The 15,911-nt window shown below is 26.1% G+C and overlaps 1 protein-coding gene across 7 annotated transcripts in view; it reads right to left on the reverse strand.

The window, feature by feature from the left end:
- The window catches only part of LOC105144060 (misexpression suppressor of KSR 2), a 37,042-nt gene that overhangs the window by 8,712 nt on the left and 12,419 nt on the right, over positions 1-15,911 (reverse strand). For all 7 annotated transcript variants that reach the window (XM_087404618.1, XM_011052728.2, XM_087404617.1 and 4 more), the window contains 3 exons: positions 4,114-4,313; positions 3,830-3,950; positions 1,875-2,163 (listed from right to left, as the gene is read on the reverse strand). In XM_087404618.1, the coding sequence (XP_087260744.1) occupies positions 1,875-2,163; positions 3,830-3,950; positions 4,114-4,313 (610 nt within the window). The remainder of the gene's footprint in view (positions 1-1,874; positions 2,164-3,829; positions 3,951-4,113; positions 4,314-15,911) is intronic.

Raw genomic sequence — 15,911 nt, forward strand, 5'->3', positions numbered from 1 at the left:
ATAATTATTATTACTTCTTACTGTAATAAATATTATTACTTCTTACTGTTGTATAAATGATTATTTATATGATTTACATCAATATAAATTTTAAATATTGCTTCTATAAAATAAATTACATTATGTCATAAATTTGTCACAATACAATATAATCAAAATGTAAAGTTCGTTACACTAATAAGAAAAATATATGCAAGTTGCATGCGACTTTATCATCAAAAATCTATGCTTCTATCTTGGTTATTATATCTGTCGATCACACAATTTCGAAGCTCAGCAAACTCATCGTGTGTTTATGATTTGATTTCTTCGTAACTCGTTGACAATCAAAACCATCCGTAAATCCTATTAGTTATTAAATGGAAAGAAAAACAACGAAACTATATAAAATTAGGAAATAGCGATGACATTCATTTAGCTTTGTTTGAAAATTATGTTTTCTAGTTTTTCCAAATAACAAAATCTCATAATGACTCAAATATTAGTACAATATATATGTACATATATGTCAATTTATATATTATTTCATTAATTTTGAATCACTTTTAACTTCACGTATCGTGTTACGTGTTTACACGTAATTTTTTAATCTCTTTATGTTATATCGCTTCTCAACAAAAATAACGAAGTGATATATTGAACATATGATATATGTATATCGTAAAAAGAATAATTTACATAACATGATATACTTAAAATAAACCGCATTTTATTTCTGTGTATATTAATATCAATGTCATGAATAATATCAATGTCAAATTTTATTCTACATTATAATTCAATTATCTGTTTTGTCAAAAATTATAAAAATAAAAAAAACTTTTATGAAAGATTCCAGCATGGATAAAACATCTTTTTACTACATACATAAGTTATGAACATTATTTTTTTTAATCGATATTTGCTGTTACTTTTATATTGTTTCTTCAAAGGTTAGAGGTCGTCTTTGATGAACGCAATAATCTTTACGTTGTATAATAAAGCAAACTGTCAGTGTAATCCCTAGTTTCCATGGAGATGTTCTAACGAACCTTTGAAAGCTTAAACTTCGTCGTCGATAATTCATCTTGCGTTCGCGCATGAGCGCTAACTCGGTTGACATTATTTTGCGCCTCATGTAAGCCCACAGTTTATTAGCTTCATAGAGCATACCTAATCTTGTTCAGAATACGATTACCTCCCATAAAAGACGTTAGAGGACAGATAGAAGGTGTTTGCATTATCAGGATAATTAAATAATTTAATTACTATTCTGAATAAAGTGATGTGTTTCTAATAATTATATAGATTAAAGGTTACTTTATAATTTAATTCATTACATTTGCGTAACTTTTGCAAAGAATTTTATTATATTAATTATCTAGAAAATGAAATAATTTTATTATTCAAATGTTTAACTCAGTCTTTTACTTTATATGCTATATCTCTTTTATTAATTTTATATGTTGTCCCCGTTATAAAACATGTAGTGTGACGTTGAAAAGTTAATGTGATGAAAAAAATTTTTTATAATGATATATGTGTATAAAAGTATATATAATAGATTAAATTACAATGTAAATTTTAATACAAAATCATATTTCAATACAAAATCTATATTTTTATTCATGATTACGTATCTGTATGAAAATATTGCAGAAATCATAGTTATGAATGTGAATATATTTAATGATAATACATTAAATTTTCTCGAACAAATTATAATTAATTTATTAAAAAATTATCTACTCCCTTTGTTAATTTTCTCTTTGTTATAACAACAGTGCGATATCTTTCCAAATCATACTTATACATTTTAGACAAAACTATTATCTAATACACGCTGAGTCATATATCTCATTTACAAATTTAAATTTGGAACGTTGTGTACTTACCCTGCCAAAATGATGCCACATCAAATAGTCAAGAACACCCTGGGTCATGCCCTGCGATCTCAGGTGGCGTACATTCAACTTTTGATAACCCCACTCGATCCATCCTGCCTGCGTGGATACGCAGTTTATCAGGCACAATGCATTTACTTTCTCCGGATGGGCGAGTGCAAATCTTGCCAGTATATTGGCACCAGCCCCGACTCCGAAACCAATTACAGATTTTATGCCAAAGTGGCCAAGAACGAAGAGCAGCTGTTCGGCCAGCTCTTCCATGGACGGATAAGTAAAACTGAAACATTATTATCAATTAGTTATCATGGTTTTATGAAACAAATGAATATTATATTATTATAAATGATAAGAGAATCGAAAACGATACATTAGTATTTATCAAAATTTATACGGTCTTTAGTGGATTTGGCACGCGAACAAAATCAATTGATAGAACTTCTACATGCAAATCTGCATTGCAGTTTAAAAATTATTCTTTAACTTAATATTTAATTAAGAGAGAGAGAGAGAGAGAGAGAGAGAGAAAGAGAGAGAGAAATATTTCTTTAATATCAGAATTAATGTTTAAGATTTTCATAATTAATTATAACAAAAAACATTTTCCTATAAAGAAGTTATGCATTTTGCGAATTATCTTCATGTTTAACCTCATTGTTAAAATACCAATGTTTTGCAGTTCACTTCATCAGGATGCGAAAAGCAGCTTCAGTATGAGACTGCTCCTTGTTTTGATTAAGCAAACTGCATTGTTTATGAAACATTAGCATTCTAACGTTTTGTAAACATTACAGTTCGCTAATGGATGCAGACACGAAGATATTTCGCGAAACGTTTAACTTCTTCATAGGAAATACCGTGGAAGTTTCAAAAGTATTAAAATAATTTTCTAATTCAATATTAAGCTATTTAAGATTTACGACCCTTCAATTGACGTTATAGAATAATTATTTATTTGCTATAGTTTAAATTTTTGTAACTTTTATAATAAACTAATGTAAAACTTAATTTTATTTCTAAATGGCTCTATAATCTTATTTTATATATTAATACGTTTAATATTTTACTTGTATAATTACAAACGTAACAATAACGTAACAAAAAAATTTTTATTATTTGTAAAAATATGCATGTTTTAATTTTACCGATTATATCTTTTCTCTAAAATGATAGATTAGACAGAGAAGAATTATGTAACAATCGATAAGTTTGAATCCCCACAAATGCATAAGTTGCAATATTACAGTAAGTAATATATAAGCGTTTATATGTCGAAGAATACGGCTTTTAATGATTCGCCAAATTTTATAAATTTATAAACAAAGTGCTCTGTTTTCTATTCTTGCACTAGACTGCACTTGAACTCTATCTCTCGCATTCGATAAATATTAAACATATATCTATCTCACTTTAAATTCCAAAAGTGTATGCTAATTCAGTCACAGAAAACAGACTCAAACTATCATTGGGATATATTAAACAGAAATTGTGATTGAAAATTAATTAGATCGCTAATTTATGCAAATTGACTTGATGTATTGAGAAACAAAATATATATGCATACACACACACACACATACACACACACATACGCGTGCGCGCGTATCACATGTACATATGTATATATATATATATATATATATATATGTTGTGTGTGTGTGTGTGTGTGTGTGTGTGTGTGTGTGTGTGTGTGTGTGTAGTTAAATAAATAGATATTTCTGAGTTCAATCATTTATACAGATATATATATATATATATATATATATATATATATATCTGTATCTCATTAATTACTAATTAATTAGTTCTTTCACAAACTTTAGTATGATAAAGAGAACTAATACTTTAACAAATCTTAATACAGTCAAAAGTGCCAATACTTTATTTAAAAAAATTAATTAATAACTATATTTTTCTTTGATTCACTATTTATAATGTCGACTCACTCTTCGGGTAGTGTCGGGGAGCCTTCTTCTTGTCCGGGTGCGTTTACATGATATACGCAAAAGTTTTCGAGTAGAACACGCATATCGATGTAATTAAAGAATGCCTGGAAGCTCGAGATGTCTATAAAAATAATTTGTATTAGAAATCATACTATAATATAATGTTTTATATCTTTTATAAAAGTAGAAATAATTAATTAAAAATTTTCATAACACGAGTAAATAATTAGATTGAAATATTGTATAGTTTTACATTTAAAACATTTTAGATATAAATTACTTACAGTTAAGGCCTAGATCATGATAAGTAAGAATAGCTGGTTTCACTCGATTTCCTTGCACAGCTACCAGCAAACTTCCCTTGTCGGTCTCCACCCTTTCTTCCCGTACAGAGCTGTCATCTCTGGACAGATATCGCAGTGCCGGAAATTGCAACTGAATGTTTTTTAGCTCGATGTCATCCATACTATCGGACGGCATCGTGCTGCGCATGAAAATATGACAGTTAATTATTAACTTTGTGACCAAAAAAAATGAAGATTTTCTATTAATAATAATAATGTAATAATAATTTCAATAAATGTATAAATTAATAGATTATACTATGATTCGAATTTTATAAAATATGAAGTGCATTTTTCTTTGAACATATTATAAACGTATTTATGGGATGTTCGTTAATAAAACATAATTGTAAACAAGTAACTATTATTCTATGACTTATAGCATACAAATATTGTCTATACAAATTATTACCCAGAATATTCTTATTGTTCTTTATAATAGATCGCAATATACAATATTATTTATAAATCCGTTGTTGTAGAAAAAAATAACAAGAACAAAATAAAACATATAGTATATTTTTTTTGTTAATTTCTAACGTAACTAATTGAGTAATCTTTCAACTAATACCCGGTTTTTAATTTTGTGGATGAGAGGAGTTACAAAAGATAAATATATCATTTGTTCTGATGTCAAAAATTATTCATTGAAGAAACAGATACGTTTCAGATATTAATCTTTCTTTCTTATAATAATGTTTATACTTATACAGAAAAAAATATTTCAAAAGATCCTTGTCATATTTATTAAAAATAGATTAATTTTTTGATATATTTAATAATTTCGTAATAAAACGATATAAAAAATATTAATTTTGATTGAAATATAAGATTTAAAAAAAAGATATTTACAAAAAAAGATAAAAAATATATCGTGTAAAATATATGAAGTATAAAAAGTTTTTCGTTAAATTTTCATTTCGCTTTGAATACTCGATTGCTGCTATTTAAATCACATCGATTGTAATTCTTGAAAACAATGGCACAGTTATTTCGCGGAACACTATGCAAAGATTCTTTTTCTCGTGAAATAGTCAAAACTGTTTGTTAGTCTAGATATTGAGCAATTCTTTTTATCGTATCGATCTATATGCCACGCCCAGTTAAAGTAAAGATTTTTACAAAAGAAGAGATTTTTACAAAAGTAGCTTTTAGCCATTTTATCAATATACATACGTCATGAATTTTGATTACTAGAGATTATTATGACAATCGAATTTGTTGGTTTCAAGTTAATTATTTCTGATTCGGCAGCTCGGAAAATTAGAGGAAGCATTTTATTCGGCTGACAAGCTAATTAAAAAGTAATCTCTGTTCAAAAGATTCGAGTGTGAGTTGAAATTATCTTGCTATACATACAATTTATTTTTAAATTGACGATAACAGTAGGCTTTGAAATAATGATCTTTATAATACAGAATTCATAACATTAATATTCATTAAATTATACACTACACGTTTGAATTATCATCTTGACAATATATAATAAATATTTCAGTATACGATCTACAACTATTATAGTGGTTAGTAGATAATAATTATCAACTAATCAGTACCGTGATATGATATTGAGGTTTAGTTAAACGATTTGTTCGAAAAATATGCTTCATCTTGCGTATATGTACATATTATATATATTTTTATGATAACTTTTTTCAAATATTGCTTAATTAAGCGTAATAAAAAAAACAATAATTACTTAAGTTAATATCTCTCCATAATTATCCAAGAACGAAAATTTTATGGTGTTCTTATTATGTTGTTTTATTATTTAATAAAAGAAATATTTTAATAATGTAAATATTTTTTAATATAATTCAATAATACAATATATAATATAAGTTGTGATAATATATTAATAATCAATAAAATATAAATTATATGTAACATTGTGAATGTCAGCTTAAAGTTCGTACGAAAATTTTCGTTCGTAAATGTTTAGATTTAGTTCGGGCTAAGCAATATCTCTATATTATTCTAAACATATAATAGCAGCAACCACTTTAATCGCCTGAAGAGTTACATTGACGTCCAATTAGTCGTGAATTCGCTTAATGCTCGAAAGACCTATTTCGGTCCCAGAGGATTCATGGCGCCAACCCAATTTCAGTAGAACGAATGTAAAATGTCAGGAACCTTGTTTGACCTTTTCACACGGTCATGCGCACATACGTACGTTAGAAAGACAGGTAATTTTTAAGAGAAACGTCATTGAAAATATTGCCGTGCGATCCCACAAGGAATGCAATCTTTTACTTTCTTGAGTTGTTAAAAGTTCGATGTTTCCGGACTATTAACCGAAATTCCTTTGTTCTATATAATCAGTGTAAGCGCGGCATAATATATTACGTCATTTATCCAAAGTGTAGGAGTGCGTTTTTACGCGTCGCTTCTCCACGTGCCGATCTGAACATGCGCGACCCGCCGCAACATTCGCGCGCGTTATTAAATTCCTTACTTAATCGCTGCCTATGAGATAGAACGCGTGTATTTTCGTACAATGGCACTTGAACTGATACCGTAGTTAAATTATTTTCTGAGTTATTATTGCGTTGCAATTTATCATAACATCAGCTTCATCACTCAATGCTAAGATTTTAATTTATTTATATTATAAGAGCGAAAAAAAAAACAATTAAAAGAAGATCTTAAAGAAATGTTTATATATATATGTACATACATCACAAGTAAAATAGAAGAAAAACACAATTTTCTTTTATTCTTTGTATTATGTCTTAATCATATATGTTAAACGAAAAGCTATGTAAATATTTATAGATTACAGGATATTTTAATTATGTAATTACTAAAATTAATCATCATAAGAAATTGTATATATATATATATATATATATAAATAATAACATACAATAATTAAAATATTCTGTAAGTTAATAATATATTTGTATAATATTTTATATAATTTTTTGTTAAAATACAATATAAAGAAATTATGTTTTTCTTTTATTTTATATTTTACTTTTTAATACAAAGTATAAAATAACAGGATATTTGCTTGTTTTCACGAATAATTATAAAGTAAAGAAATTGCTTCTATGGATTTACGATGCGTTTCACAGACGGCGTCGCAATGACTGGCGTTGGTGATCGATAAAAGCGAACGTGTCATCACAAATGCACCATGAAATCGATTAGAAAGCTCTTCGGAGCTCTCTTTTGACAGAGATTTCGATTTGAATTGACTTGCAATTATTAGAATGATGAACGATATTATGATAGTTTCCATAAAGTCGATTTTACTTTAAAACAATGCGATCAATGCATAATATAACATTTCAGAATAAACGAAGTATAAAACAGAAATATATAGAAAGTCTAAAATTATTGAAATAATAATAAAAATTAAATGTTTCTATATAAACCTGTAATTCCTTTTATTTTAAATAACCCGAAAAGATTAAACAAATGTACTCAAATAGCCAATCTTCGATATTTTTTTAGCATTAATAGTTTATATTTTACTTATCGATTAGATATTAAATCTTAATTCGTAACACATCAAAAATTGCGATAAGAATCATTGTAAGTATAATAAGGCTTAAAATATGTATAAGCAATCCGTTACCATAATAGAAAGTTTTCTTATACGTTAATTAACCTTCCGATATAGCACTATGTTTCAATTTAATCTATGCAAAAGTCATAAATTGGAAAATCTATGAAGAAGATAGAGAAGAATAGAATACAAATTGTGTCAAGCTCTATTTTGAGATAAATAATCACAAATCACAATATCTCAACATTATTCAATATCAACCATTATTTTTTTTTAATTTTTTTGCTACATCGAATACTTTGACAGAAGGAACATTGTTCTTTAGAAAAACATTTGGACAGTAAGTAGAAACATAATGCTGATTACAAATCTGTCGAAATAGAGTTTGTTAGATATAAGGGATATATATATATATACATATATACATATATATATATATATATATGGACGGATAAATAAAATTTGATCGAGGTTATATTTTTTTAGTCTACATAAATAAAAATACACTAAAAATATGAATACGTACTGCTCTTCCTCATTGTATTTCGTTGGTTTATAAACATTGAACATTGCAAAGAAACTTTTTTTTTCATTTACGGAATTGGATGTTCTCTTTTGTATTTCTTTAGACAGCCTAAATTAAATCAATGTACCACTTGAAAATCAGAAAGCTATTTCGCGAATGAAAAATAAAGTTGTGCTTAATACTGCGTTAAATGTAATCTTATAGATAATTTTTAAAGATATTTTAAATAAATATAAACATCAGAAGAAGAAGCAGAAAAAATTACGATTGAAAGTATAACAGTAGATTAAAACTATTAACAGTATGTATAAAGTAAAATAACACTAATAAAAAAGAGCCTTTTATATAATTTTAGTGCTTTATAATATTAGGTGTTGGAATTAATTCGTAGCGTTTTACAAGTGATGGGAAGTACTTTCATTAATGTATTTTTTAATGCTCATGTGAAATAAATAACATTCTTTCATTAAAAACGCTACGAATTAATTCCAACACCTAATATTTTTCCGTATGAATATTTATTTACTAATTCTTCAAACTGTTCGCCTTATGACGAAAAGTATGCTATGATTTAGTTTAGAAGAAACATTTAAGTTTAAAAGTATATGAGACGAATTTCTTTAAAATTAAGTTTTAAATGTTACAAAAGTGAACAACGTGTAGGATTATTAACAAATTTTGTTATACTTTAGACCTATAAATATTATAAATAAATTTTTACTTGAGAGAAGAATATAATATTCTCCCCCTAGTTATTTCGGAACAAAATTAATTTTGTTTGACGCGACATTTAATCACGAAATATTACATAGTTTAAGACTCTTGAAACAAAAAGTTACTTTGTGTATACATGTTTAAAGTAAAAATGTTTGCAATTATATTTTATTATAAGAGCTAATTATTATTAAAATATGTAAACCTTTTAAATTTTTTAACGCTATGTTTAACAATATTAAAAAAAGGTAACCTTTTTCCACATTTTCTTTTACTCATCTTCTTTAATGTTAATTTTCTTAAATATTATACGAATAAAGTTTCTTCTTATTAATCTTCAGGCTGCCGGCATTTTTTCATTAAAATAATTATTTTTTTTCCGAAATTTTTTTTATTTAAATAACATATACATGGCGTAGAATATCGAAATTTGCGCAGAGTCACAAAAGTGGCTTTCCTATCAAGCAACGATCAAATAAAAAAAATTTTTATTTTCTCAAAAATAGTGTATTTAGGAGTTTTTGCTGATTCCAATTCTGAACATGGATTTATGAAATCTCGAGCCTTAAATGTAATATTGACAATATAAATGAATATAAATATATAGACTCATGCAGATAATTTTTCTTTAGTATTACTCAGAGCTAACGATATGAACGTAGGAAGTTTGTAATTCTTTTTGACTTTTCTTTTTTTAGTTTTTAAAATGTATTTTTTTATTTTTTCTTGTTTTATAACTTTTTATATATTTTTTTTATTTTCTTGGATATTTTTCAATAATTGTATATTTTTATATATTTTGGATAACATACACACATATATATTTAACCTTTCACCGGCGGACGCAGGGTCTCGCGAGACCCGCGAATTAGTTGTTTATTTTTTTCAACTATGAAAAAATAGAATAAATGGATATGTTTGTTTCTATGATAACTATGTGTTTTTATTTCTTCTTCTATATATTTGAAATAATTTACTACATATTATAATAAAAAACTGCTTTTCAAATGTTTTAAAACAATTTCATTCTTGGATCACTTTTGATCCTGCGTCTGCCATGCGAGTAGTATAATGTCCGCTGTCTCCGAGGGTTAATACAATTAGTATTTAAAATGCCATAAAAAGTAATGGTATTTTAATTCACACTCAAGAGTCACAAAAGTGGCTTTCCCGGCAGTTTAAAAGTTACATAATATTTATTATTTAGTTAAGTTATTAATATATATTTTTAAAATATATTTTTTGTTTACTTCAAATAAAAGTTGAAAAAAAATAGTTGGTTTTTCCATTGTATGGTAAATCATTACAGTTCTTATCTACCAGAAAGTATTGCTATTATTTTTAAAGCAACTGACATTTTGTTCTTTATTTTTAAAATCAGGATTCTATTCTTTCTTTTCATGTTGCTTTTTTCCTCGACTTACAACTGCAATATGAATTATTGTGTTTATGAGTTACTTTGCTTTATATGTCATGAAGTCACATTCTTTATCATACTTATGAGAGGGTTCTAATTTTATCACTCTTTGCTGACAAGAAGATATATTATCACATTTCCACATATATCACAAATACGTCCTACAATTAGTAAAATAATATTTTTTAAATATTTTCTATATTACAGTCAGGAATTTGTAAATTTAAAATTCTATTTGCGAAAGATGTTTAAGAAATTTTTAATATATCAATGTGGCGTTTCATTTACTCTTAAGTTAGTTTATAAATAGTTTAAATGTAAAAATGTGCGTTGAAAGAAACTTTTTGATAGAATCGATAAATATTAAATCAAACTATTAAAATATTTACTGGCGAGAGAAGAAATTTTTTTATATTCTAGAAGTTTATAAAAGCGCTTGACATTTTAATTATAAGCTCCGAAACTATGCGCTTTCTGTTGTTATTTACCTATTAATTAATTTTGTCATTGTATATATTTTATAATTTATTTTAATTAATAAAAACGCTCTCGGTGAAAACAGATAGGAAACTTCAGTTTCTCATTTCTAACAAAGTTCACTGAATAATTTTATTCCATGTTGTATAATAATAATGCATACAGAGTTAAATAATAGTAATGCTTATATAACGAGTTATCACAACGGCATAGAGATTCGCCAATCATCAGATGCCGTTTGAATTTCCAAGTACAGTTAATTTGCCTGCATGAGAGGTTTCCCGTATCTCCGGCACGTCACTCAACTGTTTCCGGTCAGAGTTAAGTCTGACCCTGTTCTTCTTCCTATTCTATCGTATAATTAAAGCATAATGCCTTTATTGCTATGTATTTTAATGTAATTAATATTATTAATATTATTATTAATATAATAATAGTGTGTAAAGTTAGAACCCTTTTAATAAAAATTTATTTCAGTAAACTATATAGTCGAGCAATAATTATATGAATGTATCAAATGATGCTATTTGTGTTTGTACAAAATGTTATACAATATAGAAAAAAGTGTTTTCTTACAAAGTTTATATATCGAACAAAGTAACGCAGTTTTCAATAATTTCTAAAAAAAATGTTATGTTATTATAGTTTATTATATTAACACATTGATTGAGATGGTAATTGAGTTTGTATTGAATAAAAAATATATATGTATAATAATATTTACTAATAATAATAATTATTAATTATATATTTAAAATAATAAAACAAAAAAATTCAATGAAATACGAAGATTTCATTTTTTATGTTTATTATAAATAAATCATGACTTTCGGAAAGTCGTATTATGCACTATTATGTATCAAAAATACACACACACACACACACACACACACACACACACACACACACACACATATATCTAATTAGAATGTATTGTATAATTAAATTTAATTAAATCATGTATAAATTTTACGAAAAACACTACATGTGTTTTATCATTTTTTAATAAAAATTTCATTGGATTAAAGTTAAAAAAGGTATTTCTTATTATTTGTACAAAATAAAAAATTGCATTATATGTTATAAGTTATCAGAATTATAATGATAGTTAAATGAGACATTGTACTATAAATTAATTTTAAGTTAGCAGAAAATTTAAAACAATAGAAACATTTTTTTGTTATACATTGATGGACAAAAAAAATTTTAGACAAGTAACTTTTATCAAAGTAGGAGTTTTTGATAACTTTTTTAATAATTTTTTATGTCCTGAATTCGTATCTGTAAATGAAAAATGTTTTTTAAGAAAAATGAAAAAAAAAGGGAAAAATAAAAGTTAAAATTTCTCAAAAACGCAATTTTACTTTGAAAATTTGTAAATGATAAACTTAACATGCTAGAGACTTTGAGAAAGATTTACATTTTAATTCGTAAAAGAGATTTATTTATTTATAATATATAAAAAAATTATTATATTAGCTGTGGAAATTTCAACAATATTAATAATCTATAGGAGGAATAAATCATTTTTATCATAGAAAATGTCGAACAAAAGCACATATCTCGAACTGAGAAGTTGTACCATATATCTACAGAATTTGCGGGACAAAGGACTGGCTGATCCTGGTTTAAACTAAAATCCTACTTTCGGGTTTCTAGGAATAGCTCACGTTGAATGATTGAATATTCGACTGGCTCGTTGAAAGCATCCACCGAAATGGAAAAAGAGCAATGAAATCTCTGAAAGTTGGATTTTGTTTTTAAGATTTTAAGATTTTAAAACATAAAAAAAAATCACATTTTAAATTAATCGTGAAGTATCGAAGCAAACGTAAAATGCGAATCAAAGAATATACAATAACTTATCAAATATAAAGCTGCTGACAAAATGAAATTGGATATAAATTTTAAAGTGATATAAAAAATGAAAATTGATATACGCACAATTGGATTTTTTCATTTTAATTTATTATAATTTTAAATTATTATCTTTTATCATCTTTTTTTCACATTTTACTTTACTTACTTCTACATAATGGTCAGTTATATTTCTTCTTATTGAAAGAGTGACTGCGTTTGGATCTTAAACTTTATATCTTTATAACTTATCACATACGGAAGGAAGATAAAATAAAGCTTATCGCGCGCGATCGCCCAAATCGAACGTAGTCAAGTCTGTTCTTTATTGATGAACTCTCTGAACTGATGCGTGCTGATGCAATAAGTTGAAACAGAACAAATATAAATTGTTTCACTTCAGTTCATTACATCGTGTGCACTAGAGCAAAGAATTCTTCAATAAAGAATAAACTTAGTGTGTTGAACTATTATTTAAAACATTTGAACTATTTCTGTACATTTGTTACCAAGGTTACGTTTAAAAAATGTGTGACTAATTTATTTAGTTTTTAATATTATAAGGATCTTTGCAAATTCTAAATTTTTTTTATATTCACTAAAAGTTTGTTTTCTGTCTAATGTTTTTTTAAACATAGTTAAAAAAAATTTTATAACAATTTTTATTCAATTAAAATAAATTTTTATAATTACTTAATTAATTTAAAATTATACATACACACACACACACATACACATTTGCTTGGCAAAGTTAAAAATAAATCTTGATTAAAATTTGTAATAAATAACAAATAACGGCAATATTATTAAAAATGATGAATCAACTACAATCTATAGCCGAATAACGTCATGGAACAGCACTAGATATGTCGCTATTTGATATCCCGTTACCCTTTTTATCGATCGATTGACCGAAGTACGCAGATGGATTTTTTCTGATTGCAATTGCCTGTTGTAAGACGAAACCTCATGATAAAGATCAACTTACTGTCTTCCACTATACTGATCCGTTGTGAGCCAAGGCAAGCAAATAAATCTCTATTTACCGCAAACACAAGCATAATGCAGAACACGCTATAAACAGAATCGTATTTAAACACTATTTCAGCTAGACAAACGTCTAGCAAGAAATGAACTAACTATTATTAATAACATTCGTACGTTTAATTAAAAATCACTCTTCGCAATCCACAATAACAAGTACTTTAGTACATATAATACTTATATACATATATGTATATGTATACAGGTAGTATTTTAGATTGTTACATATCTATATAAATAATTTACAAACTTCTACATGTTATTGCTTCAGCTGAATCACATTAATTATTCATTCCATGCATTATTTGTAATAAAAAATTTGATCTATTTACCTTTGATCTTCAGTCTCATATATAAAATGTTGCCATTTAATTTCTATCTATCTCTATATATCTATGTAAATATGTGTATATGTGTATATTAAGATAATTTGTATTAAAAGCTTAGAATAAAAAAATAAAAACTTGAGGAGCACTGGAATGTCAATTTTTTGATATGTCATATTTAGAAAGTAAAGCTTTTAAACTTAATACCAAAGGATCGAAATGGAACTGGCATAATGCCAAGTTATGTTGAGTGAATTTCTAGCGAAAGTAGAGCAAATACTGACATGTACGACGTATGCGGCCATATCACAAGGAATTGTAACATTTCGATCTTCTGTTTAGAATAATTTATTATTGTCTTGAGTAATAATACAAATGTTGAATAAGTGGAAACTAATTTTCAGTAATAGATAAACAAAATTAATGTTGAAAAAAACGTGGTAATTAACAAAGACTTTCTACTAAATTAACAAAGAATTTTATCAGTGACTCAGATTATGCCTCGATCGATATTTGTCAGCTTTCTTCATGACGTAAAAAAGCAGTGACCTATTAAAGAGAAATTTATACGCTTCATCTTATGTCTACATAAGATGGAACTTGTAAATTGTGAAATTGGTTTGTGCAAGAGAAAAAATTGTGCAAAATGAATTATATTTAATTATAAGTAGGTTTTTTGTTTTTTCCATGTATATTTTCTTTTAAAACTTTTTTACGCTCATTTCATATGTAAATATTGTTATCAGTAATCATTATGAACGATATGGGACAATTTTTATAAAAATATTTTTAATAATATTATTATAATATAAAATTTATTAAGGTTATACATATTAGTGAGAATGTTCGAATTAACATAACCAGAAATGTAAAAAATAAGACTTGTAATACATATATATATTTTGATTAATAAAAACATATTGAAGTTTAAAAGTAGAATAAAAAAGAATTTTTTTATATTTAAAAAAATTCATATGGAATTGATCAGAGCTATACGTATCGAGCTTTTTGACAGATTGTTTTAATTATATAGTAAATAAAAAAAATTAATTTTTCTTTGATTTGTTAAATTTATAATAAAACTAAATTTATATCATAAAGTATTATTTTGTTAGATAACACATTTATATGTAACATTATTTTTAAATTTAACTATTTAACAAAAAAAGTTATACATTTTTAAAATAAAATCCACGTACACGCATACATATTGTATTCGAAAAGATTTAAACAGGCCATATCAACTAAAGGTATTCTCGCTTTTGTTTTTCTAATAGTGTCTTGTTTGCGCACTCAAGATTAAAATAGATGGGACACGTAAACCTTTAAGAATGATTGTTTTTGAAGCGACATGCACATGTTCACCGAACAATAGAGCCGTATCATGATCTTAATTAATCTTAATTAATATTAATTACTTTGTTATGAGAACCTGAGAAAAGCATATGGCTTTCTCCCAAAATATAGAGCGTCTTTGCTCGAAGACTAATATGAAAGAGGAGAAATCGACGGAGTAGAATTACGTCGTTAACCTCAGAGAGCTTCTAAGCTGGCTATTACGTGGAATGTTACATGCTACTAAACTTCCTACAATTTGTTCATTTAATACATTGACACATCTTCAAATAAGACTTTCCTATAATTGTAAATATTAGCATCAACGTTATCATTTGCGTTATAACATTATAATTAGCATTATTGATTTATATAAGCATCTTATAGTAATGTAAAATAGAAAATTAAAACTTAAACTTGTGTTCAAAATTAAATGCACATTAAAATAAATTCGAAGAAGAAATACATTTGAATAAAAGGAACAGCAATATTTATTTAAGTTTGTCACTTAATATTTCTATGTAT

The sequence above is a fragment of the Acromyrmex echinatior genome, chromosome 3 (assembly GCF_024713525.1).
Source record: "Acromyrmex echinatior isolate Ae372 chromosome 3, ASM2471352v2, whole genome shotgun sequence".
NCBI classification, from domain to species: Eukaryota; Metazoa; Arthropoda; class Insecta; order Hymenoptera; family Formicidae; genus Acromyrmex; species Acromyrmex echinatior.